Source organism: Camelina sativa, chromosome 16, assembly GCF_000633955.1.
Source record: "Camelina sativa cultivar DH55 chromosome 16, Cs, whole genome shotgun sequence".
Classification (NCBI taxonomy): Eukaryota; Viridiplantae; Streptophyta; class Magnoliopsida; order Brassicales; family Brassicaceae; genus Camelina; species Camelina sativa.
In genome coordinates this window covers 19,352,858-19,368,706 of record NC_025700.1, presented here as the reverse complement: position 1 = coordinate 19,368,706, position 15,849 = coordinate 19,352,858, and the positions used below count along the sequence as shown (strand labels likewise).

Genomic DNA, 15,849 nt, shown 5'->3' with positions numbered 1-15,849 from the left:
TCTCCTTTCGCAGGCTTTGTTAAAACCAGATGGGTAGATAACTTGATAATAGGTTGTGCTAACAGCTAACATCATAATACTATAATAATGTCTTATGGCATAATTCCATGGTATACTTCATACAAACTTTATTCTATTTCACATGTTTGAAAACTATGAGCATATAAGAAGATCCCTAGAGCCGAGCAGCNTTAGAGATATAGAGATCTTAGCTCAAAATTTGCGAAATATTCATTTTTTCTTCATGATTTTATTGACTTTTCGTCATCTGGAACAGGTCGTACTTGTTGCTCGTGGACAGCGTCAGATAATGCATCAAATGGACACCCTGAGCAATCTTCTTCGGGAGTATGTTGGAGAAAGGACTCGCATAGAGAGACTCGACAGCAACAGAACAAACAGCACAACACAAAACCTCGGATCTTCTACTGTAACTATTCTTCTTGGTTTGGCCATTGGCTGCGTTGGCATTTTTGCCTACAGTCGTCTAAAATAGTTGCTGTAACAGTTGGTTACTTCACTGTGAAAACCCAGGCTTTTTGAAATAGTTGCAATGATGTAAATAACATGGTTTGGGATACACACTGGACAAATTCAGTCTTGACAATGTAAGCATAAAAGACTGATACGGCTTACATTACCGTTTAGAAAGACTCAACACTTTTTCTCGTGGAAGTAACTGGAGTCCACAACGAAACATGAGGCCGTAATATGTCCTTATGTTATACACAGTAGACGAAGCAAGTTCTTTGACATCTTCAGCAACTTGATCATAGTCTGCCTTCAGTTTTTCGTGAATGTTTGAGCTTAGTTCTCCTTTCGCAGGCTTTGTTAAAACCAGATGGGTAGATAACTTGATAATAGGTTGTGCTAACAGCTAACATCATAATACTATAATAATGTCTTATGGCATAATTCCATGGTATACTTCATACAAACTTTATTCTATTTCACATGTTTGAAAACTATGAGCATATAAGAAGATCCCTAGAGCCGAGCAGCTGAGCCTTCAGCACGGTTATGAGAACATAAGTAGTTCAGTGACTGTAGCCAAGATACCAAAGATGGCTTGCGAATCACATCGTCTGACTCAGCCACTTGACCATACAATTCACCAAGCACCATGTTCTGTCTTTCTTTCGGTAATTTTATTATTAGCTGTGCCAATGACTTCATCAGATATGGCAACACCTGAACCCCAAAAGTATGTAAGCACATAGTATTAGCATCGGAGCACATAAGTCATGCTCTAGTAGCTCAATTAAATGGAAGAAACTTACTTGTATATCAACCAAAGAGACAAGTCGCAAAAGCAGCTCAAATATCTGATTACCAGGATCAGACTTTCTTCCTTGCAGTGAATCAGAGCTAAATGTAGAAGCCTTCTCAACAAGGCTATGAATAGAATAAAATATAGCAGGACTTCCTGCAGGTAGATGCCGGACCAAGGTTGCAACGCCTGAAGCTAAACCTTCGAAAGGTGTGATCTCAGGATAAACCTGCAGTAATTTCAACAAATCATATATTATTATTGATGATGAATAAACCGAAACAGAGCTAGCTTGCATCCATTTTTCTGTTTGCTTAGGTACCTCCAAAGATCGTTGCATGTAATAGAAAATAAGGTGTTCTTTGAGTTGGTCTCTTTCGTCCTCCTCTGACTCTCTCGCTGAAGAGAGAAACGCTACCAATAAAGTATGAGATGCTCGCGCCACTTTTCTGTTAGGATGTCCAATATATCTAGCCACAGGATTGTTAAGGAATAAAAAAGATGGTACTCGTAGTTAAACAGAACAGGGTAAAAGACATATCGATCGATCTTTTCCATAGGATACAAAAACATGGTTGATGCAACAACTCTCCTGAAGGCAGAAGCAGATAACCGTCCAATGCAAGTTGGGATTACGCGAAGGTAAAACAATATTCGAGATGTCTGCACATCATCTCTTGACCATTCGTATTCTATCCGCTGTGTAAAGAAGTCTGCAGAAAGAACAAAAAAATATTTCAAATCTTACTAATGTACCAGCCTACAGAAAATTATGAATATGGAAATTGCAGAAACAATTGATTTCTCAAACCTTTCGGATTAGTTAAGCTGTCATAGGTAGGAATGGACTCTACAAATGATACACAAGCAGCATCATTCTCCTGGACACATGAAATCACCTCTCTAATTGTCTCCATATATTCAGGTAAACGAATATGCCTAAAATACTCTACACAGGAGAACGAAACTAATATTTTAACTGATGTCTCCATCTTTCTTTCTTTCGACACTATTGGTTTTAGCCATTGTTTCGTAACAGCTAGCGCAAAGACGACAACCATAAGAAAAGATGATTCTGCAATTTTCTCTATGTCCCCAAGCAATGTATCTTCTATACCACGAAGTAACAGAGCAATTTGACGGTGCTGTAAGTAGAGATTTTGACAGAAATCCCAAATCATGTTCTCCACAATATACTTATTCTCTTCACTTGCTGATGAATATTGATTGCAGAAAGCCCCAGTTATGGCCCCTGATTCCTTGAAGAGAACGTCAGAAAGATGCTCCCTGACCCATATGAGTCTTGGTCCAATAGGATCTTTGCCAAAAGCTTTGCAAAATGAATCATATATCTGGCCTGAAGGAAATACCTGAGTTATCAATGCAGAAGCGAGACACAAAAGCAGAGGAGCAGAGGAAGAAACAGGCCCACATCGAGCCAATGCTATAGCAAAGTACTTCAACATGTGACCTTCTCTCTGAGTAGTTGGCAGTGTAACATTAACATTGGAAACTATAAGTTGAGCTACAAATTCTATTCGCTTCTCAGCTGAATTTCTTAGTTTAGAAATCTCAAAACTCTGCGCACCACGACTGAATCCTGCCGCGGAAGCTCTCAGTACCCCAGCTGCCGCCATGAAGACAGCAAGAACAGTATACTTTTCCTTGGAAGTCTCTAGTACCTCGTTTGTAAAAAGAGAGATCTTGTTGACATAATTAGACCTCATATAACCTGACACAACCCACTCAATCAAATGAAGAACCATCAGACCATAAGTGACACTGCCACGAGGACCCTCACTTTCAAACCAAACGCCAAACAAGAAATCCAATAGTCTAACGTAATGAACATCCAACGAAGAAGATAAAGCATACCCAATTCCCGCAAGCACTACAGGAACAAGTTCTTCTTGACATCCCACCAATGAGCACTCATCTTCCAAAAGCCTGCACAGCAACTCCAAGCATAAGACTTTCAAGTCTCCTGACAGAGAAGGAACACAAGCAAACGCACCAGAGACCAAAACGCTCTGCGCTACAAACGCTGCTTGGATATCACGCTTATCATCAACAACACCACGAATAGCCTGAACCGCAGAACCAACAAGAGCTTGAGACGGTCGAAACGCTTTCCTAATCCACACATAGAGCAATCTAAGAACAAGCGTGTAAGACTCAGACGGAAGAGATACATCTCGTGAAGCTAGTATAGAAATAAGAAGCTTTGCTTGGGGATCCGCAACATGGATAGTGGACTCAGAGCTAACCAAAGCTCTCAAAGCTTGAAGGTAACGTGTATCAAAGTTGTGGTTTTGAAGAGATTCGCGAATCTCAGACCATGCTTGAATAATTGACCTCGCTGATGGAGCAGAGTTTTGCTTCACCAAGTCACCACCAGAGACACTACCTCCTCCACTCACAGTCCTTAACCACTCTTCCAGGAAAAAACTGTTGTTAGCTTTTCTCGCCATCTCTCTTAACTAGGACTGATTCAGTAGATTCTCATCAAGTATAAGCCCTATCACCACAACAGATTATAGGGTTTGATTCAGAATTGAAAACCCAGAAAATTTCTCGCTGAGATAACAGTGAAAAAACGAAACTTTCGGGATAAAGTCATCAAATTGACTCTTTCAAAATATACAGAAGCGACGAAGTCGAACAATAGCTTCAAATTATTCACAAAACCCCCAACAAACGTTCTGCAAAATTTGATGAAAAGGATTTGGCTAACGCAGCCGAGACGGACACTTGCAAGATTTGATTGTGGTTAAGGATTAACCAAATAACAAGAAAACCGGAGATAAAACCGCATGGTTCGAAGTAAACCGATTGTTAAATGTCTCTTTGTTATCATTACAGCGATTAATAAATGTCTCGTTTCAACTTCAGTGAGGACATAATAAATGAAGTGTAGTTTGTAGTTTGCGAAATGAGAAGCACATGAACGAACTCATTTCATCGTTGTCTACACTTGCCTTGGAGAAAAGTTTGCACAAAATATGGAAAAGAAAACTAATTAAGTCAACGCTTCACGTGACTTTATTAATATCGATCGATCTACTCCACAGTCCAGATTCACCTCTACAAAGCCAACTCATTTCATTTCCCTTAATTAACTGAGCTTTGGTTAATGTCAAGTCACAATAAATGTGTACAAACGGTAGAGGTTGAATCTTGGGGTACAGATGTGTACCATGATCATCAAACCATGATGTTTTATTATTATTACAACCTATTCTCCAAATAATAATTTAAGTAAAAAACAAATATGTAAAAAGATGACTAAATTTCATCATTACACATTTACATAAACAGTGAAAAAAAAACTTCACATGACAAAAGAAAGAAAAAATAATTCAAGAACATATACGTACCAAGAAAGAATATTAGCTTCGTACTATAAATTAATCTTTCTAGTAATTAATATACGTGTTTTACTATATCTTTGTGGGGAAAAGAATAATTAAAAGGAAAAAATAAGAAGACAATCAGTGGTGCAAAGGGTTTGGACCAGATGGGACAAGCCGTTTCTCAACTCCATATCTCGGGTCGATCTCTGATCCTCCTGGGGGAGATACTTTCCGATGATGATTACTCCGTTGAAGATCTTTCAAGAACGGTGTGAAGTCAAACTCTTTCATCGCCAAAGCTCTTCTTCCCGGCTGGTAGTAAAAGGGCGTTGAGATAATAACCGGAGAAGAAATAGAGCTGAAACTAACAAATAGAGAAGAAATAGAGACGAAGAGAAGAAGAAGAGAGATCCGTAGAAGAAACCCTAAGACACGTGAGACTTTACTTTTGGCCATGGAGATTAAAGATCATAGGACCATCGAAGGGAGTGTACAGAGGAAATATAGTGTTAATATATATACACTTATACGTATGTTATGTACAGAGAAAGAGGGAGAGAGAGATGTGAATTGGAGACAGCGTTTTCCAACGAAGAAACTTCCTTTGCGTTCAAGGAAGAAGAGGGCTCATTAAATTTGTAGTTCATTTAAAGTCAAACCTCTCATCATATACTATTATTTTATTTTCACATTTTTTAATGTACAAAAGCTTAATTAACAAGATACAAAGAGAGTGGAACATAAATTTAAATTGCATAATAAGTTCAAGTTATGATAAGATATATATTAAGTTTTTTTTTTTGTTAGCACATTGAATGATTGATGTTTTTGTTTAATATGAACAAAACAAACAAGATTGTCTCATTAACGAGCCACTTATAAAATAGCAAAATTGATCACAAAATATAAAAGAAATTAGGAATTACGAAATGGTGGTTTTAGATTATGTTTATTGTCTTGTTGCGCATAGTCAGTAAGTTTCTTTTAAAACCGGAAGATGAAGATAGTAGGACGGATTCATTACTTCATGTATTGATGAGACAAAAACAAAAGCATCTAGCGAAAATTAATCCACAACCTATGCATTTTTGTCACTCCACACGCGTTTATGAATAAAATATAGAGTTTATAGTACTCGAACACCGATGCGTATTACATCCTGGAAAATCTCAGGTCCTTTGTTAATTAGACTGACTTGTTTTGATAGAACAAATTTCCCCGGCATATCTCTTTTCATTGCTCACTCATTAAGAGCACCACATCCTTTCGGAGGCTCACAATTATGGGACAGTATACAGGATGATGGTGAAGCCTAGTAAATGCCACTAAGAGCTGATAGAAACAACCAAACCAAAACTTATGTTTATCAGAACAATTAGGTTGGAAGTAAAAAAAAAAAAAATCAAAAAAGGCTCAAGAATCCAAATAGAGAGAGATTCACATGTGATAAAACTTACTAGGTCATTCACATCGTAGAGATACTGCATACGGGTGGCACGAGGGATGGTTTTAGCAACGGAGGAATGCAATAGCTCCTTTAACGATGTCACTTCCATACGGTAAGAATTAACTTTGACAATATCATCAGGATCTCCTGGAGTGAGCGCCTCCTTAATTTGTGCCGATATGTTCACTACCAACGACCATAAACCTTTTTTGTCCTGTGAACAAGATATAGATATCAAACCCGACATCATAGGGACACTGCAAAAAGAGTTTGACATCATAAACTTACGGAGACCTCCTCATCAGAGGATGATGTCGACTTTGGTGGTTCAGCAACATGGCTAGATTGCCAGTGGGCATAGTACTCAAACCAAGTAGGAAAATATGATTTGGTTCCGCTGCTATTAGCTGCAGGAATAAGCGGTGGTGCAGGTTCTTCCGGTGTCTGCTCATACAGACTTTCATCTGGCTGCATTTTATCATATGCCGTATATAAAAATGAATGAAAAATCTGATATCTCAATCTGAACAAGATAATGATCGGAAAGAGTTTACCTTGGTAGTCAGCTTCCGAGCACCAAGTTTGCCCATCCTTTTCGCACCAATGTTTTGTTTCCTATACTTAGTGTGAATAACTGCATTAGAAGCTATAGGCGAAGAAGTCACACCAGTAGCTGCATGTTTGACAGGTAATTCTTCCTTGGCATTAGATGCTGAGGTAACAACGGGGCGAGAACTAGTGGTGTCTTGAGCAACTTCTTTAGCAAGAAGATGCCTATACAAATCAGCAGCTCTTGAAGTGTACTTAGCCTCGGTTTTGCCACTATCATCTGTCCATCCATGTTCCTTGAAGAACCACTGAGCGCATTTGTTGCCACCAAACATCATTGCCCTGAGCTCTGAGGAGCTCCATGAGTCTAAATTCGTTGATCTAGAAACAAACCGGAGAATTACCACACACAAAAAAAAGCTCATCTAAGAACATATAATTTGGATTTGTTGAGGAGTCGAATCAGATGCTGAATTGGAGTAAGAAAGATTTTGTTGTGTAATACATAATTAAAATAAAATAAAATGTTTTTACCTGACGAAGCTGATATGAAAACCGAGACCCCGATGAGTAGCTGAACAATCGATGCAGAGAAATATTCCATACCGATGCCCAGGTAGCATTCTTCGCACTACAATCGAAGCAGAACCATAAACAAAAAACAGTTATGATTCCCAATCGACAATCTGGGCTCAGATCAAGAACAAACACCACACACAATCAATCAATCAATCGAATAGAGAAATAGATCAAAACCTTGTTCTCGGATTTTGCTTTGAGTTTTCTGAAAACAATATCTTTATCGGTCAGATTGTCAGAAGCAGCAGCCATCTTTGTCGGCGAACTTTTAGGGATTTTGCAGAGAGGAAACAATATGATAATAGGATATCACTTTTTACTAATCATATCTTCTTAAGTGTTGCTATTTAGTTTTAAATCACTTATTAAAACAATTAAATTTTACTTTTAATAAAAAAAAAAAGAGTTTAGTTATTAAAAACATTTATCTTAACTGCAGCATTCAAATCTCTCTTCTTCTTTTTTTTTTCTTTTTCCCTTTTAAAATTTCTTTTAAAAAAAAAACCAGATTCTAAGATCTTATTATATAAAGTTGAATTTTGAAGGTTAGCCATTAATAAGATTTTGATATGTGTTTAAGTTTATATCAATCTAATATGAAGAATTTGAGATTATAACCAAAAAAACAAAATATTTTCTTTTAAACAATACAATATTAATAATGTAAGAAGATAACTACAAAAAAATATTACTATATGCGTCTTTTTCTAATACTGTATTTTTAAATTTAATGTAATATTTTTAGATTGTTTTATTTAATTTATCTTTTCACCTTTAAAGTATTTGGGATTTATATATTATCTTGTTTATAATTTTCTATGATTTTTATATTTATGTCAAATTAATCTTTATAATTTTTATAATTAAATTATATATATAATTTTCACAACATTGCATGGACTAGGAGACCAATTAGTCGTATTGAGAGACTTTTTGGGATGTGCCTTCTCATACAAAACTTGTGTGGTTCATATTAAAAACTGTTATGAGAGTTAAAAAAAAGTAATTAAAATTCAATAAAACCATATAAGGTTATTTAATTTGTTTATGTTTGTTTGGTCAAGAAGTTCATTTTTTGCTTTGAACATATATATAGATGGAAGTAAATCACCTGACATACATACTTAGATCCTTTGAATACTAAACAGTCAAACTTTGCATTTAATATATAAAGAGAGTGTTACTAATTTTCTTCTCTGCATGTTGTAGTAACTTGCCTTGCCGTTATTTCATTTTTTCTTCTCGCTTCTCTCTCTCTCTAAATCGAAATTACAATGTCCATTAGTAACTATATGTAATTTTTATTAGTAACTTACATATTGCTAATCTTTTAATGTATATTTTATAGTTTGATTAATTAAAGCCTCAGTCTCTACACAAATGAGTTCGGGACAAAAGGAAACCATCTGTAATCAAGAAACTGAACATATTCTTTGTAAACGACACAATTTTGACAACGGCCAAGCTATTAATCGAAAAACATTTTAACAAAGTAACCTTAGTTTTGTAAGAAATTACAATCAAATGCCATTGGAATTATGATCAAATAATCGATTTTTAAAAAGGGTACAAACGAAATTTCCATGCCCATGTAAACGGATAAACACGCGGGTCATTTTGACCCGGTGATCTAACCCGGTTTCATTTCATGTTATAATCTCAGCCGTTCGTTTTTATTTTGAGCAAAACACCTCAGCCCTTCATTCTCTAAGTTTATGAATAGAGAGACATAAAACCTAAAAAATTTCTTTTTTCGCCTCTTGATCTTCGTCTCTCCGATACTGAATCCCTAAAGAAAGGAAGACCATCACGATTTTTAATCACCCAACCCAGTCCACGATTCCCAGAGAATTGGAACCAACATAAGTGTGAGAAGAAGAGACTTTAAGCGAATGGTCTGAAGGAAGAGAAGAAGGCAAAGGAAGAAGATTCAGAATTTACTCAAGCGTCGTAAAGATACTAAGGGTATTACTTCATTTTACTCTTTTAGATCTAGATTTTTAATCTGCGTCTGGTGATTAAAACCAGGTTTAAGTGAATTTTTTTCTTCTAAATCTTGATATGTTTTGGTTTTGGGTTTTTCTCTGGTCATCAGCACGATTTTAAGATGAGATTAAATTACTACTAATTTTTAATCTTAAAGAGAGAGAGAGAGTGTGATGGTGATATCGAAATACAAGGTGGTCTTAGCGTTAGTGTTTTTGCAGTTTACGTCGGCTGATTTCATGGAAGAACTCAATTCCACCGTCTTCGTTGTTTACCATCAAGCCAGAGCCACTCTCTTCATTTGCCCCATCTCTTTCCGCTTGGTAAGTTCATCAGTTTTTTATCCATCCATTTGAATTATATTACATTGCCACATGAATATTGATGAAAATCCATTTCTATGTGAATTGGTTAATTAGAAAAAACAAAAACAACCTTTTCTGGGAGTAAGAGGCTTTTGGTGGGTGGCTCTCATGGCTGTTGTTGAATCAGATGCCTCATTTTAAAGGGATTGACAACCAAGCCAACACCCCCGTTAGTTATTCGGCTGCTTCTTACCTGTCATTGGTACATTCGCTTGGTCCCTTTGGTTGATCCTTCAAATTTTGATTTGATTAATTAATAGACAGATTAGGATTGTCTGAATTGGAGGTTTGGTTAGTCTAAGTTATAGATAGATTGCAGCTTTTATTTAAATAATTTGTAGAATTTGGTTATATAAGTTGCAGGTTCTTTTTTTTTTCAGAAATATAAGTGAGAATTGATTTTAGAGGACAAGGTGTGAAAGCCGTACAACCTGCTACAAGATACCAAGAGTGAGTGTTCAGCTTTTCGTTATTTAAATATGTGTTTTCATGTGTCCCTTTCAATGATTCATATTTAATAATTTTCACTTTGATCTACTGTTCTTATGAATATAATCTACTGCTTTCTGATCCTCTATCTCGCTTTATGCAGAAGCTGTTGGTGCAACTTACATGGGATCAGTTGGAAATAATAACTACAGAGATCTAATGAAGAAGTATCTACAACAGCTGGTTTCAATGTAAGCTGATTCTCTGGTTTTCATGTTTTTAGTTTTATTTGAGTCCATGTACAGCAGGTGGTTGGTTTCTCTATGAGAATAGTATAAAGTTATTAGTTATAGTAAAAAATCATAATAAAAGTGAAATTAAAATGACATGTGGTTTTGTATCAGGTCACCATCATGGCAATGAGTCTTCGTCAACTGGACCTTGCGATGCTTGTGTTGTAATGGAGAAATAACCTGTTCAATGGTCTTGGAAAACCAGCAGCAAAATTCAAATGCTGGACTACGTCAAGTGAGTTTATTTTTGTTTGTTTGAAGTGTTATTGTAATTTGGAAGCAAGAATATGTTGTTTGGTATTAAAGCTAAGCTTAGATAGTCGCTATATTGTGGTAGGTGAAAACATGCTTCTGAACATGTTTTGAAGCAGTGGTCATATGGAGATGGAACTGATGTACAAAATACATATGCAATGCTATGAGGATGCTAAGCTGTTGAAAGTGTTTCCTGAGGTAGTGAGGTGAACTTGATGTAATAGTGGTGTGTGTTGGGTTTGCATTGCAAGGCAAACGTTAGTGAAGGGATTGAAGCCATTTGTGAGTTTGCTAGAAGGGGCTGAAGAAGAGGAGTGAGTGAGATGCTATGTTTTTTTGTTTTCACTGTATAGTCTATTCTAATAAAACAAACACAATATATTTGGTTCTCTTAAGGCCAAATCCAAATGATAAGTGGAGAATATTTTTGTACTCACATTATTGTTTTTTTATTAACTTTTTTTACATCATATCATTTTGTTTGTTCGTAAGATTAATATCAAATCTAAATGATATATCTGTTTCACAACAATGATAATTTGGATATCTTTTTTTTCCCTGGGACTGGACATGATTTACCAAACATAAACAAACTTTGAGAAATATTTTGATTAGTTTAGAAAATATACACATAACAAAATATACACATAACAAAATTATTTTGATTATTATGTTAATCATTAGAATTTGAATATCTGAAAGGGTTTATTGTTTTTTTTTTGTCATCATTGAATTCACAAAGCCCGATTCATAGCCAATCCCTACTATGCAGGGTAATGCTACGCGGAGTAATGCGACTTAGTAGAGTCGAACTCCGGTGGGATCGGTCACAAAAATGGTGCTGTAACCACTTGACTAAAGACACCCTATAGTTTATTGTTTTACCTAATATATGTCTTACTAGGGTTGTTTGAAGTAATTTAATTTACTAAGTACATATACTTTTAGAATCCATAACTAATTTTGATTAAGTCCAGTCTATTTATGGTACTAGAGCGAGAAATAGTATATGCCAACTAAAACGGGTAAAACGGATAATTAAATTATGTTATATTCGAACGAGTTTTCAAAAAACAAAAAGAGAACATAAATTGTAGATAAAAGTATGGAGTTGAAAAATTATAGGAATTTTAAATTCAAGCCTCAAATTTTCACTAATTCAGGTAAGGGTTGATTATGCGACCGGTAATAACCTAATTTAGAAAATGTAGTTTGAGAATTCTTGATATTTTTGAAAATAATTAGATAGTTTTTGAAAATTATAATTTATTTTTGGATAATTTCAATGAACTAACTAAAACTTAAATATCCAACAAAGAATTTGAGTATCCAGTCTAATTTCTTACCAAATCTAATTAATAAACATTGTCTAATGAGTAATTATTTAAAGAAAACGATCATAGGACATAAAAATTATGATGGATACATTACGGGTGAAGACAACGTTGGACTGGATGGGATGGGACAGGAAATGTTTCCTGTTACAAAGTAGAGAAGTCTACGTTATTACGTATAATAATTCAAACTAAAACTGAACTGAAATCCAATATTTAGATTTAATATCAATATTGTATAAATACTTATTTTATATATTTAAAATAATTAAGATTCTAACTCATTTTTCAAATTTAGAATTTATTGGAAAAATAAAGTTAATATTAAATTAATTTATATGAAAGAGTTTAAATTAAACAAAACCACGACATCATGTTATTAATATTTATCGAAAAATTGAAAAAAAAAATCATAAATAAATATGAGACAATAAGTCTCTTATTGTTCCACCATCAGCAGTCCATGACTAAACAACTCATTTTATAATTCATCATCAGTGTCTTTGTTACATTTCACGAGAAATCATTATTGTAAACACTTAATAAAGAAAAAACTTTTTTTTTTGTGTGCCACTAAACATAAAACATATAAAACTAAAAAAATTGATGTATTATGTAAATGAAATTATTACTAAGTCCGGGTCTTTTATGATATTACAATGAAAAGTAGTGGATGTGAGACGAAAACAGATATATCGTATAATAAAAAAATTGCATTTAAACGATTTTTTTTTTCAAAAGGTTCACTATGTGACATGTAAAGAACTAATATGAGATGAATATTTTTGAAAATATTTTGAGAGGTTTTGATAAGTATAATTTCCACTAACTATATAAATTAAATATTCAAATAAAGACTTTCTATTTCGTGAAGTAATTAGCTACTTTGGAACGGGTACTTTCAGAATTTTAGTATTTTTAAAAAATAGTTAGATAGTTTTTAAAATTGTAATTCTTTTTGGATAATTTCAACTAACTAAATAAAAATTAAATATTCAAAAGGAATTTGGGTATCCTGTCTAAATTTTTTACCCAATCTCTATTAAAAATATTGCGTAACAAGTAATTATTTAAAAGAGAACTATCATAAGTGTGACATCCCTGTTTGCGGAGAGGTTTACGCAACCCATGTCACCAAAGTGCAGTTATTTTTTCGGTCAAGGATCCTGAGAGGACTTCAAAATTAAGAATGCTTGAGCTGGAGTAGTTCAGGATGGATGACATTTCGGGAAGTGATTGTGAGAACTGTGCAAGTGGAGATAAAACACAAGGAAAGATCATGTGGTGATTTTTAGGGACGGTAAACAAATCTTTAAAGCTTTCTGGACGTAGCAAATTGGTCACTGGATATGGATAAGCCCACGGGCCGGGAGTGGAAATGGACCCACAAAGCAAGGTGAGCCTATGAGTCGAGATTGGACATGGGCCCACTAAACATGGTTATGAAGATGAGGCGTTACAATAAGACAGAAAAATTCTGATGGATATAGGACGAGAGGATAGAATGAAACATGATAAAACAGGATGGGAATAGACGTGTTTCCCATTCCAAAGTAGATACGTCTATGTTACATACGCTTGATAATCTAAATTAAAACCAAACTGAAATCCGATATTTGTATTTCATACCAATAGTATACAAATACTTACATTATATATCTAAAATAATACAATTATATGAAAATATTTTGCTCGTGTTGTAGCACGGGTTACAATCTAGTGTTGAGTTATTAAAAAAGAACTACTACCACCAATATTTGAATTAAAGTAAATGAAATATATATGTTCCTTTTAAACATTCTGTAAGAAATATATAATTTGATGTCATAAATTACATTTATAGCAAACAAATAAACAGTTACAAGATTTCATAAAACTAAATTTGTGTTGATTAATTAGTTGACTAAAAAAATTTCCTCCTTTTATATTGAAGTGACGAATCGGAATCATTGTTTTGCTTCTAACAGATGAAATTTTATTTGGAAAAGAATACCATTTAAAACGATTCATTTCACGTTTACTACAATTAAACCGTCCAACACAAATAAAAAATATACAAGATAGCCATATAGCTTGAGGATATCTTTTCAGATTTGGGCTTTGTAGTAATGTTAATGCAGCTTCCAAATTTCGATGTATGCAACCCATATAAACAGCTTTTAAATAGAAAGCATCTTTATTACCACATTGAAAAGTCAAATCTAAAAACTCACTATGTATCCCATCTAACTTTTGGAAAAACACTCTTGGTATTTTCATTAAACTTTTTTATTTAAAATTAACTAAAAAATATAAATTAGATTCATCATTCCAAAAATCTTTTGTTAAATGAAGAATTAGAGGAATTTTTTGACTTTTAAAAGAATGAATGTTAGAAAATAATTTAGAATGTAAAAACTGTTGATATTGAAATTTTAGTTGCTTTTGTGTCATGGTTAAAAAAATGAAAACAGTTCAAATAGACAAAAAAAATATATATAGATTTCAAAAGATATGAATGTTCCAATCAACACAACTTTATAGTGAACAGTTGTATCTTTTCATAAATAACAGTTGTACCTTTTCAGAAATTATCCAAAAGGTACGAATGAAAAAACACAACTGTTGGTCGCATTTTTTCAGATTCCAAAAGGTACGAATGAAAAAACACAATTATTGGTCGCATTTTTTCAGATTGTTATTATTATATAGATTAATGTTGTAGACTTTGAAAAACAATATATATTCATGTATAATAATAACACTACAAATCATATAACACGAAACCCTAAATAGTGTGGTAGAGAGAGAGAGAGAAGAGATGAACAAATGTTTGGGATTTTCTTTGACACCTCATTTGAGAACTTGCGATAGAGAAGAAGAAGAAGAAGAAAAAGGCGAAGAAGAACTTAGGCACAACGGTTCGGATGGGTCTCTCTTATTCGCCGATCCTCTCACACATCATCCTTCTGGTATTACTTATACATAAAATATATCATATATGTTGTTTGTTGGCTTGGCCACTGTTGACGATATTCCTTTTTTCTATTTTTGGGTAGTGGGGAGATATGATATCAACCTTGATCACCATCATCATCATGACGAGGAAGTGCCAAACTCTCATCAAACCGAGTATCCTATGAACCATAACCAAACCAATATCAATTGCACCACCGTGATTAACGGATTATACCCACCCGGTTACCTCCTCCACGAACAAACCGTAGTTACACCACAATACCCGAACCTAATCCCTGATTATGGAGCTTTTGAAAGGGTTGGTTCGGTCTCAGATTTCAAATATTGGTCAACGCAAGGCACTCCAACATTTCCACTCTCAAATACTTACGTTAATGAAGAGGGTGGTACGAGCAATACTATTAGTCATCTGAGTAACGAAGAGACTGGTTATTATAACACCAATGGCTCGATGCTATCATTGGCTTTGAGCCATGGCGCTTGTTCTGATTTGATCAACGAATCAAATGTATTGTCTGTGCCGGTGGAAGAACCGGTTAAGGTAGATGAGAAGCGGAAGAGATTGGATGGTAAATCTCAGGTGGTGAAGGAATCAGTTCCTCGGAAATCGGTTAATAATTTAGGACAAAGAACTTCGCAGTATCGTGGAGTTACAAGGTACGTACGTTACATTATTAAATAAGGATGTCTCACGCTTACACGTAATAGAAATGTGAATGCTACAATATAATTACGTATACATGTCATTTTATTTTGTAGTTAAAGGAATTGTGTCGACACATATATAAACATATTTGTGCGTGTATACAGGCATAGATGGTTTGAAGCTCACTTATGGGATAATAGCTGTAAGAAAGAGGGACAGACAAGAAAAGGAAGACAAGGTTTTTCCCAAAAACAAAAACAAATATTAATTCGTACATTTTCTGATTCAAATATGCTATCAGAGTATCATGCATCAATAACTTTACTAACAGTTTTTTTTTTTTTTTTTTTTTTTTTTTTTTTTTTTTTTTTTTTTTTTTTTTTTT

General features: G+C 34.3%; 4 protein-coding genes and 1 long non-coding RNA gene across 8 annotated transcripts in view; 2 read left to right on the top strand and 3 right to left on the bottom strand.

Moving 5' to 3' along the window:
- LOC104751267 lies at positions 513-4,019 on the bottom strand. The gene is made up of 5 exons (XM_010473185.2): positions 2,082-4,019; positions 1,836-1,983; positions 1,593-1,740; positions 1,281-1,499; positions 513-1,191 (listed from the first exon to the last, which is right to left on the bottom strand). The coding sequence occupies exons 1-5, from the start codon at positions 3,739-3,741 to the stop codon at positions 988-990; spliced, it is 2,379 nt and encodes a 792-aa protein (XP_010471487.1). The 5' UTR covers positions 3,742-4,019; the 3' UTR covers positions 513-987.
- Positions 4,472-5,239, bottom strand: LOC104751265 (CLAVATA3/ESR (CLE)-related protein 13-like). The gene has a single exon (XM_010473182.2). The coding sequence runs from the start codon at positions 5,077-5,079 to the stop codon at positions 4,762-4,764; it is 318 nt and encodes a 105-aa protein (XP_010471484.1). The 5' UTR covers positions 5,080-5,239; the 3' UTR covers positions 4,472-4,761.
- On the bottom strand, positions 5,622-7,509 carry LOC104751264 (probable ADP-ribosylation factor GTPase-activating protein AGD8). Of its 2 annotated transcripts, none has more exons than XM_010473179.2 (6): positions 7,376-7,509; positions 7,154-7,250; positions 6,625-7,000; positions 6,359-6,538; positions 6,081-6,284; positions 5,622-5,955 (listed from the first exon to the last, which is right to left on the bottom strand). In XM_010473179.2, the coding sequence occupies exons 2-6, from the start codon at positions 7,240-7,242 to the stop codon at positions 5,857-5,859; spliced, it is 948 nt and encodes a 315-aa protein (XP_010471481.1). In that variant the 5' UTR covers positions 7,243-7,250; positions 7,376-7,509; the 3' UTR covers positions 5,622-5,856. The 2 variants fall into 2 exon arrangements, with proteins under 2 accessions (XP_010471481.1, XP_010471482.1); XM_010473180.2 differs by having other exon boundaries at positions 6,365-6,538.
- On the top strand, positions 8,896-10,996 carry LOC104751263. 3 transcript variants are annotated; one of them, XR_761756.1, is made up of 7 exons: positions 8,896-9,163; positions 9,406-9,507; positions 9,604-9,751; positions 9,930-9,999; positions 10,142-10,229; positions 10,383-10,506; positions 10,609-10,996. It is a non-coding gene; the product is annotated as an uncharacterized LOC104751263 (long non-coding RNA). The 3 variants fall into 3 exon arrangements; XR_002035793.1 differs by having other exon boundaries at positions 10,592-10,996; XR_002035794.1 differs by having other exon boundaries at positions 10,588-10,996.
- LOC104751262 (AP2-like ethylene-responsive transcription factor AIL1) overlaps positions 14,661-15,849 on the top strand; it is a 2,733-nt gene continuing 1,544 nt past the window's right edge. Inside the window, exons 1-3 of the mRNA XM_010473178.1 lie at positions 14,661-14,772; positions 14,902-15,475; positions 15,629-15,702. Coding sequence (XP_010471480.1) covers positions 14,661-14,772; positions 14,902-15,475; positions 15,629-15,702 — 760 coding nt within the window. The remainder of the gene's footprint in view (positions 14,773-14,901; positions 15,476-15,628; positions 15,703-15,849) is intronic.

What these genes read in the sequence shown, in the direction of transcription:
- LOC104751267 (XM_010473185.2), bottom strand. Translation starts at nt 3,741, where the DNA reads ATGGCGAGAAAAGCTAACAACAGTTTTTTCCTGGAAGAGTGGTTAAGG. An exon ending in GTTGCATCAACCATGTTTTT is followed by an intron (nt 1,741 to 1,835) that starts GTATCCTATGGA and finishes TCCTGTGGCTAG; the next exon opens with ATATATTGGACATCCTAACA. An exon ending in ACATGCAACGATCTTTGGAG is followed by an intron (nt 1,500 to 1,592) that starts GTACCTAAGCAA and finishes AAATTACTGCAG; the next exon opens with GTTTATCCTGAGATCACACC.
- LOC104751264 (XM_010473179.2), bottom strand. Translation starts at nt 7,242, where the DNA reads ATGCTACCTGGGCATCGGTATGGAATATTTCTCTGCATCGATTGTTCA. An exon ending in CCTCTGATGAGGAGGTCTCC is followed by an intron (nt 6,285 to 6,358) that starts GTAAGTTTATGA and finishes TCTTGTTCACAG; the next exon opens with GACAAAAAAGGTTTATGGTC. An exon ending in TCTACGATGTGAATGACCTA is followed by an intron (nt 5,956 to 6,080) that starts GTAAGTTTTATC and finishes TGTTTCTATCAG; the next exon opens with CTCTTAGTGGCATTTACTAG.
- LOC104751265 (XM_010473182.2), bottom strand. Translation starts at nt 5,079, where the DNA reads ATGGCCAAAAGTAAAGTCTCACGTGTCTTAGGGTTTCTTCTACGGATC.